Source organism: Oncorhynchus mykiss, chromosome 31 (assembly GCF_013265735.2).
Source record: "Oncorhynchus mykiss isolate Arlee chromosome 31, USDA_OmykA_1.1, whole genome shotgun sequence".
NCBI lineage: Eukaryota > Metazoa > Chordata > Actinopteri > Salmoniformes > Salmonidae > Oncorhynchus > Oncorhynchus mykiss.
Window position 1 is genome coordinate 35,905,519 of NC_050571.1, and position 19,889 is coordinate 35,925,407.

At 42.5% G+C, this 19,889-nt stretch overlaps 1 protein-coding gene across 2 annotated transcripts in view; it reads right to left on the minus strand.

Annotated features, from left to right (window-relative positions):
* Window positions 1-19,889, minus strand: part of mgat4b (alpha-1,3-mannosyl-glycoprotein 4-beta-N-acetylglucosaminyltransferase B) — a 221,523-nt gene that overhangs the window by 16,729 nt on the left and 184,905 nt on the right. For both annotated transcript variants that reach the window (XM_036969826.1, XM_036969827.1), the window contains exons 9-11: window positions 8,398-8,528; window positions 4,453-4,560; window positions 17-210 (exon numbers count right to left, since the gene is read on the minus strand). In XM_036969826.1, the coding sequence (XP_036825721.1) occupies window positions 17-210; window positions 4,453-4,560; window positions 8,398-8,528 (433 nt within the window). The remainder of the gene's footprint in view (window positions 1-16; window positions 211-4,452; window positions 4,561-8,397; window positions 8,529-19,889) is intronic.

A 19,889-nucleotide genomic window follows, 5' to 3' on the forward strand; every position in this document is an offset into this window, starting at 1 on the left:
GTGAGCGCACACACACCTCTCGATGCGGACAGGTGTGAAGAAACGGATGCGGATGAAGTCTCCAGCCACGGGTGTGAAGGCCCAGAAGAAGTCCTCTCCCAGGTAGGCCTTCTCCAAGGTGAAGTGCTGGTATGTCTTTAGGCTGGTGGTCACCTCTGCCAGCGGGTTGGCGTGGCCCTTGTGCAGAGTCTGCTTTCCAAAGTCCTTGTCCTGAAGCAAACCATTAGACCATAGGAGGGGGGTCAGAGAGGGGAGAGATGGAATTGTTTCTATCACTAAGCTATCGTACTGACTTTGAGGGTCCAGTTAGCTAAAGACACAGGGATTCATTCTAACTTGATATTTGGGAGCGTGACAGTACTTGATTTTTCTTGATCCTTCATTTTGCTGCGGCAATTCTGACATTTTGCATGGCATTATGCAATGACTTTGTGCTTTTGCGGGTACTTAAATAGTACCCGCAAAACACCAGTCTCAATGTTAACAGTGAAGAGGCAACTCTGGGATGCTGGCCTTCTAGGCAGAGTTGCAAAGAAAAAGCCATATCTCAGACTGGCCAATAAAAAGAAAAGATTAAGATGGGCAAAATAACACAGACACTGGACAGAGGAAATCCCAGAGTTGCCTCTTCACTGTTAACATTGAGACTGGTGTTTTGCGGGTACTATTTAAGTTCAGTTAAGGATTCGTGAGGCATCTGTTTCTCAAACTAGACACTCTAATGTACTGTTCCTCTTGCTCAGTTGTGCACCGGGGCGTCCCACTCCTCTTTCTGTTCTGGTTAGAGCCAGGTACTATTTAATGAAGCTCTTCACTTCACAGATATTCATTGTAAAAGGTTTAAACACTGTTTCCCATGCTTGTTCAATGAACCATAAACAATTAATGAATATGCACCTGTGGAAAGGTCGTTAAGACGCTAACAGCTTACAGACGGTAGGCAATTAAGGTCACAGTTATGAAAACTTAGGACACTAGAGGCCTTTCTACTGACTCTGGAAAAAAATAAAATAAAATAAAGATGCCCAGGGTCCCTGCTCATCTGCGTGAACATGCCTTAGGCATGCTGCAAAGAGGCATGAGGACTGCAGATGTGGCCAGGGCAATAAATTGCAATGTCTGTACTTTTGTGCGAAAAGTGCAAATCAATCCCAGAACACCAGCAAAGGACCTTGTGAAGATGCTGGAGTTAACAGGCACAAAACTATTTATATCCACAATAAAAAGTGTCATGTATCGACATAACCTGAAAGGCCGCTCAGCAAGGAAGAAGCCACTACTCCAAAACCGCCAAAAAAAAGCCAGACTGCTGTTTGCAACTGCACATGGGGACAAAGACTGTAATTTTTAGAGAAATGTCCTCTTGTCAGATGAAACAAAAATAGAACTGTTTGACCATAATGATCATTGTTATGTTTGGAGGGAAAAGGGGGAGGCTTGCAGGCCAAAGAACACCATCCCAACCGTGAAGCATGTGGTGGCAGCATCATGTTGTGGGGCTGCTTTGCTGCAGGAGGGACTAGTGTACTTCACAAAATAGACAGCATCATGAAGGAGGAAAATTATGTGGATATATTGAACCAACATCTCAAGACATCAGTCACGAAGTTAAAGCTTGGTCGTAAATGGGTCTTCCAGATGAACAATGACCCCAAGCATACTTGTAAAGTTGTGGCAAAATGGCTTTAGGACAATATAGTCAAGGTACTGGAGTGGCCATCACAAAGCCCAGAAATCATATAGAAAATTTGTTGGCAGAACTGAAAAAGCATGTGCGAGCAAGGAAGCCTAGAAACCCGACTCAGTTACACCAACTCTGCCAGGAGGAATGGGTCAAAATTCACCCAACTTATTGTGGGAAGCTTGTGGAAGGCTACCTGAAACACTTGACCCAATTTAAACAATTTAAAGGCAACGCTAACAAAAACTAATTGAGTGTATGTACAGTGCCTTGCGAAAGTATTCGGCTTTGTATTTGAACTTTGCGACCTTTTGCCACATTTCAGGCTTCAAACATAAAGATAGAAAACTGTATTTTTTTGTGAAGAATCAACAACAAGTGGGACACAATCATGAAGTGGAACGACATTAATTGGATATTTCAAACTTTTTTAACAAATAAAAAACTGAAAAATTGGGCGTGCAAAATTATTCAGCCCCCTTAAGTTAATACTTTGTAGCGCCACCTTTTGCTGCGATTACAGCTGTAAGTCGCTTGGGGTATGTCTCTATCAGTTTTGCACATCGAGAGACTGACATTTTTTCCCATTCCTCCTTGCAAAACAGCTCGAGCTCAGTGAGGTTGGATGGAGAGCATTTGTGAACAGCAGTTTTCAGTTCTTTCCACAGATTCTCGATTGGATTCAGGTCTGGACTTTGACTTGGCCGTTCTAACACCTGGATATGTTTATTTTTGAACCATTCCATTGTAGATTTTGCTTTATGTTTTGGATCATTGTCTTGTTGGAAGACAAATCTCCGTCCCAGTCTCAGGTCTTTTGCAGACAACATCAGGTTTTCTTCCAGAATGGTCCTGTATTTGGCTCCATCCATCTTCCCATCAATTTTAACCATCTTCCCTGTCCCTGCTGAAGAAAAGCAGGCCCAAACCATGATGCTGCCACCACCATGTTTGACAGTGGGGATGGTGTGTTCAGCTGTGTTGCTTTTACGCCAAACATAACGTTTTGCATTGTTGCCAAAAAGTTCAATTTTGGTTTCATCTGACCAGAGCACCTTCTTCCACATGTTTGGTCTCCCAGGTGGCTTGTGGCAAACTTTAAACAACACTTTTTATGGATATCTTTAAGAAATGGCTTTCTTCTTGCCACTCTTCCATAAAGGCCAGACTTGTGCAATATACGACTGATTGTTGTCCTATGGACAGAGTCTCCCACCTCAGCTGTAGATCTCTGCAGTTCATCCAGAGTGATCATGGTCCTCTTGGCTGCATCTCTGATCAGTCTTCTCCTTGTATGAGCTGAAAGTTTAGAGGGACGACCAGGTCTTGGTACATTTGCAGTGGTCTGATACTCCTTCCATTTCAATATTATCGCTTGCACAGTGCTCCTTGGGATGTTTAAAGCTTGGGAAATCTTTTTGTATCCAAATCCGACTTTAAACTTCTTCACAACAGTATCTCGGACCTGCCTGGTGTGTTCCTTGTTCTTCATGATGCTCTCTGCGCTTTTAACGGACCTCTGAGACTATCACAGTGCAGGTGCATTTATACGGAGACTTGATTACACACAGGTGGATTGTATTTATCATCATTAGTCATTTAGGTCAACATTGGATCATTCAGAGATCCTCACTGAACTTCTGGAGAGAGTTTGCTGCACTGAAAGTAAAGGGGCTGAATAATTTTGCACGGCCAATTTTTCAGTTTTTGATTTGTTAAAAAAGTTTGAAATATCCAATAAATGTCGTTCCACTTCATGATTGTGTCCCACTTGTTGTTGATTCTTCACAAAAAAATACAGTTTTATATCTTTATGTTTGAAGCCTGAAATGTGGCAAAAGGTCGCAAAGTTCAAGGGGGCCGAATACTTTCGCAAGGCACTGTAAACTTCTTACCTACTGGGAATAAAAGCTGAAATAAATCATTCTCTCTACTATTATATTGACATTTCACATTCTTAAAATAAAGTCCTAAGACAGGGAATTTTTACTAGGATTAAATGTCAGGAATTGTGAAAAACTTAGTTAAAATGTATTTGGCTAAGGTGTATGTAAACTTCCGACTTCAAAAAAAACAAAACACACACACTCACACACACACACTCACACACACACACTTCACACACACACACACACACACACACACACACACACACACACACACACACACACACACACACACACACACACACACACACACAGTGACTCAGTTACAATGATCGTGATGTAGATCTGCAGGTGCATATGCTCCAATTTCAAAACAATTTGGAGGCACAGTTGAAAAGTTAAAAAAGTTAACGCACTGAATATACACTGGATTAATTCTAAAATAAAAGCGTTACTTTTTTCAATGCATGAGAAATGTGTGGCGTGTGAAGATGGTCAAATGCGTGTCTCACACGCTCATTGCGTGACAGTTGTAAGCACTGATAAAATACTATTCATTTCAGTGGCGGAGGCCAGGCCTGCTTGGTGGAGAATCTCTAAATTGAGAAAGTGTTGGGCGTATTGATAGTGAATTGATTGGGTTAGATTGCAGTAGCAGTCTTCAGGCTGATATCCACTGATCTTAACAATCAGAGACATTAAACACAGTATTCTTTACTTTGTAGTAAAAAATATTGAATCTGTGTGGTGACTTGAAATGTATATCAGTACTGCAGTGCTCAGAGACTTGATGCACAGCGAAAGGATGCTAGAGTATACAAAATGTATTGATTGGCTAGCGAGTCAGTGGGATACGGAAACACACAATGCTCGCGACGTACATACCTTGAGTTTCTGGATCTTTCCGGCCAGGGAGGAGTGAGTGCCCACATGCTGGAAGAGGGAGGGCTTGAAGCGAATCCTCAGGTTGGCCTTCTGCCTGTCGCAGTGTTTCTGTGTATGTGGCAGACGGGAGAGTTGAGAAAGAAAGAAAGAAAGAGAGAGGAGCAGGGAGAGAGAAAGAGAATAGGAGTGTGTGGGAGTTCCACAATTTTCTGAGACTGAGACCATTTTGGCAAGTGCAATTGAAAGGCATGGTATTTATACACTACATGGCCAAACGCATGTGGATACCCCTTCAAATTAGTGGATTCGGCTATTTCAGCCGCACCCATTACTGACAGGTGTATAAAATCGAGCGCACAGACATGCTATCTCCATAGACAAACGTTAGCAGTAGAATGGCCTTACTGAAGAGCTCTGTGTCTTTTAACATGGCACCATCATAGGATGCCACCTTTTCAACCAGTCAGTTCGTCAAACTTCTGCCCTGCTAGAGCTGCCCCGGTCAACTTTAAGTACTGTTATTGTGGAAACGTCTAGGAGCAACAATGGCTCAGCAGTGAAGTGGTAAGCCACACAAGCTCACATAACGAGACTGCCAAGTGCTGAATAGCGCAAAAATGGTTTGTCCTCAGTTGCAACAAGTCACTACAGAGTTCCCAACTGCCACTGGAAGCAACATCTTTAATAATTAATAATAAATACAAATACGTCAGCACAATAACTTTGTCAGGAGCTTCAAGAAATGGGTTTCCATGGCCGCGCAGCCGCACACAAGCCTAAGATCACCATTAGCAATGCCAATTCTTGGCTGGAGTGGTGTGAAGGTCGCCGTCATTGGACTCTGGAGCCGTGGAAACACATTCTCTGGATTGATGAATCACTCTTCACCATCTGGCAGTCCGAAGGACGAATCTGGGTTTGGAGGATGCCAGGAGAACGCTACTTGCCCCAATGCATAGTGCCAACTGTAAAGTTTGTGGAGGAGGAATAATGGTCTGGGGCTGTTTTTAATGGTTCAGGCTCCTTAATTCCAGTGAAGGGAAATCTTAACGCTCCAGCATACAATGACATTCTTGACGATTCTGTGCTTCCAACTTTGTGGCAACAGTTTGGGGAAGGCCCTTTCCTGTTTCAACATGACATTGCCCCTGTGCACAAAGCGAGGTCCATACAGAAATGGACGGGTGTGGAAGAACTTGACAGACCTTCACAGAGCCCTGACCTGAATTTCAAACACCTTTGGGATGAATTGGCACGCCAACTAGGAGCCAGGCCTACTCGGCAACATCAGTGCCCGACCTCACTAATGCTCGTGGGGGAATGGAAGCAAGTCCCCGCAGCAAGTTTCCAACATCTAGTGGAAAACCTTCCCAGAAGAGTGGAGGCTGTTATTGCAGCGGGAAGGACCAACTACATATTAATGCCCATGATTCTGGAATGAGATGTTCGACGTCCACATACTTTGGGCCATGTAGTGTATGTACAGTCGTGGCCAAAAGTTTTGAGAATGACACAAATTTAAATTTTCACATTAATTTTCAGTCTGCTGCCTCAGTTTGTATGATGGCAATTTGCATACACTGAAGAGTGATCAGATGAATTGCAATTAATTGAAAAGTCACTCTTTGCCAAGCAAATGAACTGAATCCCCAAAAAACATTTCCACTGCATTTCAGCCCTGCCACAAAAGGACCAACTGGCAGCAAGAATATTGCTGCCAGTGAGATTGCACCTAAATTAATCATTTATCGGATCATCAAGAACTTCAAGGAGAGCGGTTCAATTGTTGTGAAGAAGGCTTCAGGGCGCCCAAGAAAGTCCAGCAAGCGCTAGGACCGTCTCTTAAAGTTGATTCAGCTGCGGGATTGGGGCACCACCAGTGCAGAGCTTGCTCAGGAATGGCAGCAGGCAGGTGTGAGTGCATCTGCATGCACAGTGAGGCGAAGACTTTTGGAGGATGGACTGGTGTAAAGGGCAGCAAAGAAGCCACTTCTCTCCAGGAAAAACATCAGGGACATTCTGTAAAAGGTACAGGGATTACTGATATTCTGTAAAAGGTACAGGGATTGGACTTCTGGGGTAAAGTCATTTTCTCTGATGAATCCTCTTTCTGATTGTTTGGGGCATCCGGAAAAAAGCTTTTCCGGAGAAGACAACGTGCGCGCTACCATCAGTCCTGCGTCATGCCAACAGTAAAGCATCCTGAGAGCATTCATGTGTGGGGTTGCTTCTCAGCCAAGGGAGTGGGCTCACTCACAGTTTTGCCTAAGAACGCAGCCATGAATAAAGAATGGTACCAACACATCCTTCGAGAGCAACTTCTCTCAACCATCCAGGAACAGTTTGGTGACGAACAATGCCTTTTCCAGCATGATGGAGCACCTTGCCATAAGGCAAAAGTATTAACTAAGTGGCACGGGGAACAAAACATCAATATTTTGGGTCCATGGCCAGGAAACTCCCCAGACATTAATCCCATTGAGAACTTGTGGTCAATCCTCAAAAGGCGGGTGGGTGGACAAACAAAAACCCACAAATTCTGACAAACTCCAAGCATTGATTATGCAAGAATGGGCTGCCATCAGTCAGGATGTGTCCCAAAAGTTAATTGACAGCATGCAAGGGCAAATTGCAGAGGTCTTGAAAAAGAAAGGTTAAGGCCTCCCGGTTGGTGCAGTGGTCTAAGGCACTGCATCGCAGTTTTAACTGTGCCACCAGAGATTCTGGGTTTGAACCAAGGCTCTGTCGCAGCCGGTCGCGACTGGGAGGTTTGGTTGGGTTTCGGAGGATGCATGGGTCTCGACCTTCGCCTCACCCGAGTCCGTACGGGAGTTGCAGCGATGAGACAAGACTGTAACTACTACCAATTGGATACCACGAATTAGGGTAGACAAAAAAGGGGTTAAAAAAGTTTAAATTTAAAACATTTCAAAAGAATGGTCAACACTGTAAATATCGACTCTATGCATCAACTTCATGTATTTGTCAATAAAAGCCTTTACATGTATTAAATGCTTGTAATTATACTTCAGTATTCCATAGTAACATCTGACATTAATATTAATTAATATTTGTGTCATTCTCAAAACTTTTGGCCACGACTGTACAGGTAACTGGCAAAATAAAGGAAAAGTGTCTTAATAGGGTGATGGGCATAGATTCTACAAGTGTCTGGGATGCGAACACCATTCTTCCATGAGAAATTCTATAATTCTGTGTATTGTTGATGATAGTGGAAAACGCCGTCTCAGGCACCACTCCAGAATCCCCCATAAGTGTTCAATTGGGTTGAGATCTGATGACACACACACAAACACATCCTTTAAATCACCTATGCTCCTTTGAGAACTCTTTCAAATTCACTGAGATCTCTTCTTTTAGCCATGGTAGTTTTTATAATTTTTATAATGACCACAATCATGATGGGATTTTAATTGCTTAATTAACTCAGGAACCCCACCTGTGTGGAAGCACCTATTTTCAATATACTTTGGCTGCGTTTACACAGACATACCAATTCTTATATTGTTTTCACTAATACGTCTTTTGACCAATCAGATCAGCTTCGCGAAAATAACATCAGAATTGGGTTGCCTGTGTCAACGCAGCCTTTGTATCCCTCATTGTTGTGTATTGATATTCTAGTTTTGTCCGTTTAGGGCACCTGTAACCTGCATTGAAATGCTTGGAATGTTCTTCCTGTGAAATGCATTAAACAATGCCCACGTTAATTTAAACTCCAGTCTCATGTCCTGTCCAGTGTACAGTGTGCTATACAACACTCATTTGCTAAAGTGTTTACTTTATTTTTGCAGTAACCTGTTGCTCCCTGCTTGGATAATCTGTAATACATCCCTCTTTCCTCCCTCCCTTGAAGTAATCACTAATCTAACATGACTGAGTCCAAATAAAAACTTGTTTTAGGACAGTGGTCACCACACTTACCGCATCCTTCTCTGGGTTGCACACCTTGACCCACATGATGTGGTCCAGCAGCCAGTCAATGGGCTTGTCCTTGTAGAACATTAGCATAAACTCCACAATCAGCGACAGGTCCAGCGACTTGAACATCTTACCTGAGGAGAGAGGATATACAAGTCAATTACAACGCGAGACATCATCAAATATCGCCAAAGGTTGTTTAGGTAGTACCTTGTCTGTTTCAAAATGTTTCATCATATCTTGAGCCTATGGAACACTACTTGGGTTTCCAATTTAAAAATGGTCCTTAGCTACTATCCCCTGGACCTTTGTGAAGATATGAAGGGATTGAACAGGTTTTAGAAATATGGTAGTAACTACCTTGCCCTTTCAGATTTATTAGAAATGCTTAGGGGGTCGATTTGGAATTGGGTAAAAGGAAGTATAAAGTAGAGTGTTGCAAGTTACAACGACCTAGAACGGAGGCTAAACTTAGCCAGTGTGCTCTGAAATTAAATCTGAATGACATATAATTGCACACAGACCCTTGAGCTCTGAATTTAAATTTAACATAATTGTCAGATTAATACATTGGAGTCAATTTCACAAAGTCACCAAGTGGGTTACGAGAACAAACATTTTTTGGTCAAAACAAGGTCGCTCGAGGTCTGGAATGAGATTATTTTACAGGTGTTTAATTGCACTGTTTTTAAGCACTTTCCACCACAATGTTTTAACAGCTTGTCACCACAAAGACAGAAGATACCATTTAACCAATCACAATATCAAAAATATATTATTTTTCCTGGAGTATAAGAACATGATGTATGGTCTTGTTTTGTCCTCATACAAAACATAATCCAATAAAATACACACTCAGCCACCCATGCATGCACACACTGAAGTGCAAAAGTGACAATGGGAACCTCTGTTCAGACTGAACACCGATCCCCTCAACTCGAAGACACATTTCCTTCGTCTCTCTCTTCCTTGCCTATTACAACACAACAGAAGAGTACTCCCTCTCATCTCCCCCACTCTTCTTTATACCTTCTCACCTCTCTCTGTACATTCAAACACTTTTCTCTTCTCCCCCACCCTCTTGTTACCCCATCTCTACAGAGGTAAACACTCTTTCCTTGGCTGGCTGAGCTGTAGCATTCATCCTCCATCCTTCTCTCCCTCCCAACATGAAAAAGTATGAAAATGTATGCACTCACTACGTTAAGTCGCTCTGGATAAGAGCATCTGCTAAATAAATAAAACATCAATGGTTACGGTCTTCTCATGGTTACAGTCCTCTCTTTCTGGCCCCACACTCCAGGACCAGGGCCTTTGTCATTGTGAGGGTTACGATGCCTCAGAACTGTGGGTTTATGAGAGAGAGGTCGAGAGGTAGAGCGTTCGAGTGGAGGAGGAGTTTACAACTCATTAGAATCCCACTGAGAGAGAGAGAAAGAGGTGTGGGAGTAAGGGAGGCAAGGCAGAAATGGGAGGAGGGAGCGAGAGATGGTTTGAAACCAAGAGAGAGAAATGGCAAGAGGGTGAGAGGTTGAGCACTCGCGTCAGGGAAGGAGGTGTGCAATAACTCATTATAGGAGGGAGAGAGAGGTGTGAGCGGGGATGGTTGGGGTAGAGAGTGAAAGTGTGAAAGGTCAGGGCTTGCGTAAGGGAAGGAGATATGCTATCTAACAACTCATTAGAAATCTCGCTGAGAAATGGAGGAAAGGATGGAGAGAGGAATAGAGAATGGGGATGAGTGGGAGGAGGGAGAGAGAGACAGATGGGTAGAGACGGGGAAAGAGAGGGTGGCCGGTCAGGTGGTCACGTGAGAGGAGTTAGGACCTGCTGGGGAAGAGGGGGAGTGGAGGAGTGGAGAGATAAAGTAAGGCAGTAAGAGAGAGATAAGTAGAGAGCGAGAGAGAGAGAGGGGCAAAAAGATATGACAAACATTCATTACAGGCCTGCTGAGGGGGGAGAGAAGGGGGGTGGGATGCTGGAAGAAAGGTGGATGCTTGTGTGGAAGGGGGTGAGGGGGGTGAGAGTGAATGAATGAGAAATAGAAAGACTAGAGAACAAAATCAAATAAAATGTATTTGTCGCATGCACCGAATACAACAGACCGTGAAATGCTTACTTTAAATCCCTTAACCAACAATGCAGTTTTAAGAGAATAGAGTTTAGAAAATATTTACTAAATAAGCTAAAGTAAAAAATGAAAATAAAAAAACAATTAAAATAACAATACTGAGGCTATATACAGTCGGTACTTGTAACGAGTCAATGTGCGGGGGTACAGCTTAGCGAGTAGCAGCAGTGTAAAAAACTAACATGGGTGGGGTCAATGCAAATAGTCCGGGTCGCCTTTTGATAAATTGTTCAGCAATCTTATGGCTTGGGGGTAGAAGCTGTTAAGGAGCGTTTTGGACCTAGACGTGGTGCTCCAGTTAGGCTTCTTGTGTGGTAGGACTTGGGCGACACCGCCTAGTACATACAGTTGAAGTCGGAAGTTTACACACACTTAGGTTGGAGTCATTAAAAATAGTTTTTCAACCACTCCACACATTTCTTGTTAACAAACTATAGATTTGGCAAGTCAGTTCAGACACCTACTTTGTGCATGACACAAGTCATTATTCCAACAATTGTTTACAGACAGATTATTTCACAATTCCAATGGGTCAGAAGTTTACATTCACTAAGTTGACTGTGCCTTTAAACAGTTTGGAAAATTCCAGAAAATGATGTAATGACTTTAGAAGCTTCTGATATGCTAATTTACATCATTTGAGTCAATTGGTGGTATACCTGTGGATGTATTTCAAGGCCTACCTTCAAACTCAGTGCCTTTTCGCTTGACATCATGGGAAAATCAAAAGAAATCAGCCAAGACCTCAGAAACAAAATTGTAGACCTCCACAAGTCTGGTTCATCTTTGGGAGCAATTTACAAACGCCTGAAGGTACCACATTTATTTGTACAAACAATAGAACGCAAGAATAAACACCATGGGACCACCATCCGTCATACCGCTCAGGAAGGAGACACATTCTGTCTCCTAGAGATGAACGTACTTCGGTGCGAAAAGCGCAAATCAATCCCAGAACAGCAAAGGACCTTGTGCAGATGCTGGAGGAAACAGGTACAAAAGTATCTACATCCACAGTAAAAATGAGTCCTATATCGACATAACATGAAAGGCCGCTAAGCAAGGAAGAAGCCACTGCTCCAAAACGGCCATAAAAAAGCCAGACTACGGTTTGCAACTGCACATGGGGACAAAGATCGTGCATTTTGGAAAAATGTCCTCTGGTTTGATAAAACAAAAATAGAACTGTTTGGCCATAATGACCATCGTTATGTTTGGAGGAAAAAGGGGATGCTAGCAAGCCGAAGAACACCTTCCCAACCATAAAGCACAGGGGTGGCAGCATCATGTTGTGGGGGTGCTTTGCTGCAGGAGGGACTAGTGCACTTCACAAAATAAAACAGAATTTTTACTTGGATTAAATGTCAGGAATTGTGAAAAACTGAGTTTAAATGTATTTGGCTAAGGTGTATGTACATTTCCGACTTTGACTGAAAGTACTGGAAACAATGGAACACTATGAAATATCGGGGAAACCAGGCCTGGTTTTCATAGCTGACTTTGAAAAGGCTTTCGATAAAGTACAACTGGAGTTTTTACGTAAATGCCTGGAATATTTCAATTTTGGAGAATCTCTTATAAAATGGGTTAAAGTTATGTATAGTATCCCTAGGTGTAAAATAGTAAATAATGACCTAAGACAGGGATTTTTTACTGGATTAAATGTCAGGAATTGAATTAAAACTGAGTTTCAATTTGGCTAAGGTATATGTAAACTTCCGACTTCAACTGTAGGTCCTGGATGACAGGAAGCTTGGCCCCAGTGATGTACTTGGCTGTATGTACTACCCTCTGTGGCGCCCTATGGTTGGATTCCGAGCAGTTGCCATACACCTCTCGATGGTGTAGCTGTAGAATTTTTGAGGATCTAGGGACCAATGCCAAAACGTTTCAGTCTCCTTAGAGGAAAAGGTGTTTCTTGGTGTTTTTGGAACATGATAGTTTGTTGGTGATGTGGACACCAAGGAACTTGAAACTGTCAACCCGCTCCACTACAGCCCCGTCAATGTGAATCGGGCATGTTCGGCCCTCCTTTTCCTTTGTCTTGCTCTTCTTGAGGTAGAGGTTGTTGTCCTGGCACCACAATGCCAGGTCTCTGACCTACTCCCTATAGGCTGTCTCATCGTTGTCGGTAGTCAGGCCTACCACAGTTGTCGTCAGCAAACGTAATGATGGTGTTGGACTCATGCTTGGCCACGCAGTCGTGGGTGAATAGGGAGTACAGGTGGGGACTAAGCATGCACCCCTGAGGGTCCCCTGTGTTGAAGATCAGTGTGGCAAATGTGTTGTTGCCTACCCTTACCACCTGGGGGCGGCCTGTCAGGAAGTCCAGGATCCAGTTGCAGATGGAGGTGTTTAGTCCCAGGGTCCTTAGCTCAGTGATGAACTTTGGTCTAGGGTTTCCGGGATGATTGTGTTGATGTGAGCCATGACCAGACTTTCAAATCACTTAACTTCTTTGGGGTACCCCCCTTCTTCTCAATTTCCACCTAAAGACATACCCTAATCTAACTGCCTGTAGCTCAGGCCCAGAGACAAGGATACGCATATTCTTGGTATCATTTGAAAGGAAACACTCTGAATTTTGTGGAAATGTGAATTGAATGTAGGAGAATATAACACAATAGATCTGGTAGAAGAAAATACAAGGAAATGTTTTTTATTGTTGCGGCATCATCTTTCAAATGACCAAGAACAGCCAAACATACAGATAGGATGCTGTGGATGATTTGAATGAAGAACATAAGATGGCAACAATAGCTGAGCAAAGTTTTGGACAGATAACTTCAAAAACGAGCGAGCTACATGACATTGAGCATGAAGTCACCCAGGTGTCCCACACAAATGTACCCAAATGTACCCAAGTGGCCGAATTGGTTCAGTGATACATTTTGAAGGAAAGAACTATATAGAAAATACATAAATGCTATTCTAACACCCCCCCCCCCCCCCCAAAAAAAAAAATATACAGTGGGGAGAACAAGTATTTGATACACTGCTGATTTTGCAGGTTTTCCTACTTACAAAGCATGTACAGGTCTGTAATGTTTATCATAGGTACACTTCAACACCGAGAGATGGAATCTAAAACAAAAATCCAGAAAATCACATTGTATGATTTTTAAGTAATTCACTTGCATTTTATTGCATGACATAAGTATTTGATCACCTACCAACCAGTAAGAATTCCGGCTCTCACAGACCTGTTAGTTCTTCTCTAAGAAGCCTTCCTGTTCTCCACTCATTACCTGTATTAACTGCACCTGTTTGAACTCGTTACCTGTATAAAAGAGACCTGTCCACACACTCAATCAATCAGACTCCAACCTCTCCACAATGGCCAAGACCAGAGTGGTGTAAGGACATCAGGGATACAATTGTAGAGCTGCACAAGGCTGGGATGGGCTACAGGACAATAGGCAAGCAGTTTGGTGAGAAGGCAACAACTGTTGGCGCAATTATTAGAAAATGGAAGAAGTTCAAGATGACGGTCAATCACCCTCGGTCTGGGGCTCTATGCAAGATCTCAACTCGTGGGGCATCAATGATCATGAGGAAGGTGAGGGATCAGCCCAGAACTACACGACAGGACCTGGTCAATGACCTGAAGAGAGCTGGGACCACAGTCTCAAAGAAAACCATTAGTAACACACTACGCCGTCATGGATTAAAATCCTGCAGCGCACGCAAGGTCCCCCTGCTCAAGCCAGCGCATGTCCAGGCACATCTGAAGTTTGCCAATGACCATCTGGATGATCCAGAGGAGGAATGGGAGAAGGTCATGTGGTCTGATGAGACAGAAATCAAGCTTTATGGTCTAAACTCCACTCGCTGTGTTTGGAGGAAGAAGAAGGATGAGTACAACCCCAAGAACACCATCCCAACCGTGAAGCATGGAGGTGGAAACATCATTCTTTGGGATGCTTTTCTGCAAAGGGGACAGGACGACTGCACCGTATTGAGGGGAGGATGGATGGGGCCATGTATCGCGAGATCTTGGCCTTCCCTCAGTAAGAGCATTGAAGATGGGTCGTGGCTGGGTCTTCCAGCATGACAATGACCCGAAACACACAGCCAGGGCAACTAAGGAGTGGCTCCGTAAGAAGCATCTCAAAGTCCTGGAGTGGCCTAGCCAGTCTCCAGACCTGAACCCAATAGAAAATCTTTGGAGGGAGCTGAAAGTCTTTATTGCCCAGCGACAGCCCCAAAACCTGAAGGATCTGGAGAAGGTCTGTATTGAATATGTACTGCTATGCGTAACACCAGTGGCTCCGCAATGGCGAATGAACCTCTTTTACGCCAGAGTTTATGACAAAGGTTGGTCTTCAAACGTATAACCAATACATATTGCCGTTTACCTCAGCTCATTGGCTATCTTCCAAGCTAGATTTCAAAATGATCAGTGGTCATTGGGCCAAAATACAGTCAATCAACGATAGACTGCTCCTACCATTGGTGCGCAATGAGGTCATTGATTGGTGTCTTCAAATCGGTTTGTTTCGGTCAATACGTCCCGGGAAAAGAACCATCAAGTATGGTTGTGTTAGTAACAACCGAAGAATTGCAATGAAACCAACCATGACTGGATAAACGTTTGTTTAGTGTGTGTAATTACCACGAACGCATCGTCCAAAGTTGAATGAGACAGAAATCACGACGCAAGCGGTTTACAAATGTTTCGTGTTAGGCTATAAAAATGTATTTTATCAAACAAAACTAACATTCACTGTGTAGTTCGGACACTTGGCATTGCCACCAGAGAAAGATCTTCAATGGTAAACAATTTATTTTCTTGTTATTTCTGACTTTCATGACGCTAATGCTTGGTTGGAAAATGCTAGTAATACTTGTGTGTGCGTGGCGCCGTCCTCAGAAAATATCATGTTTGCTTTCGCAGTAAAGCCTTTTTGAAATCTGACACAGCGGCTGGATTAATAAGACGTTCATCTTTTAAATGATGTAAGATACATATATTTACAAGAATGTTTACTATAACAAATGGTGTATTTAGAATGTTAGCTCTCTGCAGTTTCACCGGATGTTGGCCTGGTGGGACGTTAGCGTCTCACCTACCCTAGAGAGGTTAAACACAAAAGTGTGCAAATATTGTCATCAAGAGGTAGATAGACATTCTGCTGTGTGTGTGTGTGTTTAACATTTTGTACATTTTAGGGGGGGGGGGGGGTGAGAGAGAGCGTATGTTTGTGGGTATGTGCATAACAGCCTCTGATGCCTCTGAGGCGTCATTCAGTGTCATTCCTGCTTTCATCAGGCAGGTGTGTGACTTCCTGAGTCACTGACATGCACAGAAACAGTAGGGCACATTGATCTGAGAACAGTATGACCCAGTGACTCACTGAGACTGATTCTACTGACTGATCTCGTGACTGTGCTCAGAACAGGGCAGAGGGTAGTGAACCAATTGAAGAATTTCATCACAATGACCTCTTTCATCTGGGGGGGGGGGGGGGGGGTGGATGACATAAGCTAAGTGATGAAAGCATTTAAAAAGTTTATGCGTATGCAGAGGCACACATGCATACAGGGATAACCTCTATAGGCACACACCATAACTTCAATGCTGAGTTGTGCAAAATGGCCTGTGAATGCGGTCTTATAAGACAATGCATAAGGTTAAACGATAAAAGCATAACATTCAATTTCCATTTTAGAGAGCCATTTAACAATCTGTCCTCTTGGGGATTTCCCGTAGCCACGGGGATAGTAATAAAAGCCCACATGTACTCATGCACACACATCAGTCTCCACGGTGAAATGTCCAGCCCCAGTCAATGATACAGTTGAATTGAAGCCAATATTGTAGAAAATTGAAAAAGTCCCCACAAGGATAGTAAAATAGTGAAAGTTCTCTCCTGTGGGAACATTTCCCACATCCCCACTTGGACAAAGGCTATTTTAAGCTTAGTGGTAACATGCTGACCACACCACTCGCATTACGTGCGCGAGCGTTTTAAAGTAAATGTACACATACATGTTATTCAATCATTTCATCTGAACTCTGAATACCGCTCGCACTCGTCTGAGTAGCCAGGCGCTAAAATACAACTTGGTTCTATTTTTGACGCTTGGCGCGCTGAAAGTCCCGCCTCTCCCATCTCCTCATTGGTTTTTAGGAGCATATAGCCACATGGGTGATTGAAGGATGAACTGAGGTCCACACTCCAGTCCGGTGGTGGTAATGCACCTTAATGTTGGTAGCCAACCGAGATATAAAGTACACGGAGAAAGAAGAAGACTAATACTGAAGGAGGAGAGATTACTAGAAACAATGTTTCCCCTATTATCTGTGGATGTCGGCGTAAAGAACACACAATTTTGTGTGACTCATATCGTGGAAATTACCACGAGAGACACCTGACGTCAATATTAAATTAATAATTCTTTATTATCAGCAAGCTGGAGAGCTTCCAGTCAAACTTAGATGCATAAAGTATCGGTCTGAAGTGGGACTGTAGGGGCAGTCCAATTAGTACTCTTATATACTGCTTACACAGACAAGTTATATTTGCATGATTTACATTATTCATAATTAATAAATCATTAACTTTTGGTTCATGCACATGACTGACCAATACCTCACGTGGCCTCTTCTCGCCAAGCTGAGACCTTGAAACTGAGACACCCCTTTCGGTTCTCAAAACAATGTTCTGGGCCTACTGCCAAATTACAGATACTAATAGTGAGGATTCCTCCCATGCACGATCAATCAGTGACTTGATGAACCCAGTCGAATGGGTTATTAGAAAAGCACCAACATAAAATTCTCCTTCACACTCAAAATGGATCAGAATTCTACAAAGATGTCGACAAAAGGACCTTGTGTATTTCAGGTAAAATAACAACCCAATGTTTATATCCCAGGACAAATGACCTAGACACAGCAAGCTAGCTAGCTAAATGTCCATGAATGTTTATTGAGTTCCAACCTGTCCCCAAATGAATACAGTTGGTTCAGAGTTTTAATACTTCAACCTGCGTGTCTGGCTCGTGTCTGGTGTGGATGTTCAAATCAACATTTGCGAGATGGCGCAAGCGAGTGCCCGGTCTACACAGTATGTTAGGGTTAGGAAAAATGTGATTTTGAATGCAAAATAGACTTTAGGTCCTTAGGAGGATAGCAAAACATATAGTGTGTGGGCTTGAATTACTGTGTGTGTGTGTGGTCTGTAGATAGAGTACCAGTGCCATATAAACACTTTTTAAAATGTATTTAAATGTTTTTATGAATATCGCTAGTAACAATAGACTAAACCAATTTTTAATACCTACCTACAGTGTAAAAACAGGGCAGTATCCTCTTTCTAATGATATGAATTTTATTTCTCAACTCCTCATATTGAGCAATTCACACTTACACCTTCAGAAAGTATTAAGACCCCTTAACTTATTGCACATTTTGTTACGTTACAGCCTTATTTTAAAATTGATTAAATAAAACATTTCTCATCAATCTACACACAAAACTCCATAAGGACAAAGCTAAATCATGTTTAAAAATTTTAGCAAATGTATATAAAAAAAAAACTGAAATATCACATCTACAAAAATATTCAGACCCTTTACTCAGTACTTTGTTGAAGTGCCTTTGGCAGCAATTACAGCCTCGAGTCTTCTTGGGTATGATGCTACAAGCTTGAAACACCTGTATTTGGGGAGTTTCTCAAATTATTCTCTGCAGATTTTCTCAAGCTCTGTAAGGTTGGATGGGGAGTATCGCTGGTTCAAGTCCGGTCTCTGGCTGGGCCACTCAAGGACATTCACTTCTGTGTTGTCTTGGCTGTGTGTTAGGGTCTCTCTGTACTTTGCTCCGTTCATATTTCATTCAATCCTGACTAATCTCCCATTCCATGCCTCTGAAAAACATCCCCACAACATGATGCTGACACCACCATGCTTCACCGTAGGGATATGGTGCCAGGTTTTGTTCTGACGTGACGCTTGGCATTCAGGCCATAGATTTCAATCTTGGTTTCATCAGACTTTTGTTTCTTATGATCTGAGAGTCCTTTAGGTGTCTTTTGTCAAACTCCAAGCGAGCTGTCATGTGCCTTTTTACTGAGGAGTGGCTTCCGTCTGGGCACTCTACCATTAAGGCCTGATTGGTGGAGCACTGCAGAGATGGTTGTCCTTCTGAAAGGTTTTCCTTATCCACAGAGGAACTCTGGAGCTCTGTGAGAGTGACCATTTGTTTCTTGGTCACCTCCCTGACCAACTACCTTCTCCTCTGTTTGCTCAGTTTGGCCGGACGACCAGCTCTAAGAAGTCTTGGGGTGGTATGTACCCTTCGCTAGATCTGAGATCTGTGCCTCGAAACAATCTCGGAGCTCTACGGACAATTCCGTCAACTTCTTGGCTTGGTTTTTGCTCTGATATGCAGTGTCAAATGTGGGACATTATATAGAGAGGTGTGTGCCTTTCCAAATCATGACCAATCAATTGAATTTACCACAGGTGAAATACAACCAAGTTGTAGAAACATTTCAAGGATGATCAATGGAATAAGGATGCACCTGAGCTCAATTTTGACTCTCATATCAAAGGGTCTGAATACTTACAGTTGAAGTCAGAAGTTTGCATACACTTAGGTTGGAGTCATTAAAACTCGTTTTTCAACCACTCCACAAATTTTTTGTTAACAAACTATACTTTTGCCAAGTTGGTTAGGACATCTAGTTTGTACATGACACAAGTCATTTTTTCAACAATTGTTAACAGACAGATTATTTCACTTATAATTCACTATATAACAATTACAATGGGTCAGAAGTTTACATACATCAAGTTGACTGTGCCTTTAAACAGCTTGGAAAATTCCAGAAAATGTCATGGCTTTAGAAGCTTTTGAAAACTTATTCTGGGAAACTTGTGGAAGGCGACCCGAAACATTTGACCCATGTTAAACAATTTAAAGGCAATGCTACCAAATGAGATGAAAGAAATAAAAGCTGAAATAAATCATTCTCTCTGCTACTATTCTGACATTTCACATTCTTAAAAAAAAGTGGGGATCCTAACTGACCTAAGACAAGGAATTTCTACTAGGAATAAATGTCAGGAATTGTGAAAAACTGAGTTTAAATGTATTTGGCTAAGGTGTATGTAAACTTCTGACTTCAACTGTATGTAAATAAGGTATCTGTTTTATGTTTAATAAATGTGCAAAGAATTCTAAAAACCTGTTTTCGCGTTGTCATTATGGGGTAATCAGCTAAAGAGCTGCTATTAGCGAACATGTGTTTGGAGTAGGGCTGGCAGAATTATCATGTAATAATCATCGTAATACATTCATTTTAGGAGTTTACCCAATAAATATAATTTACCCAACAGCAGTTTTTATTTTAATTTT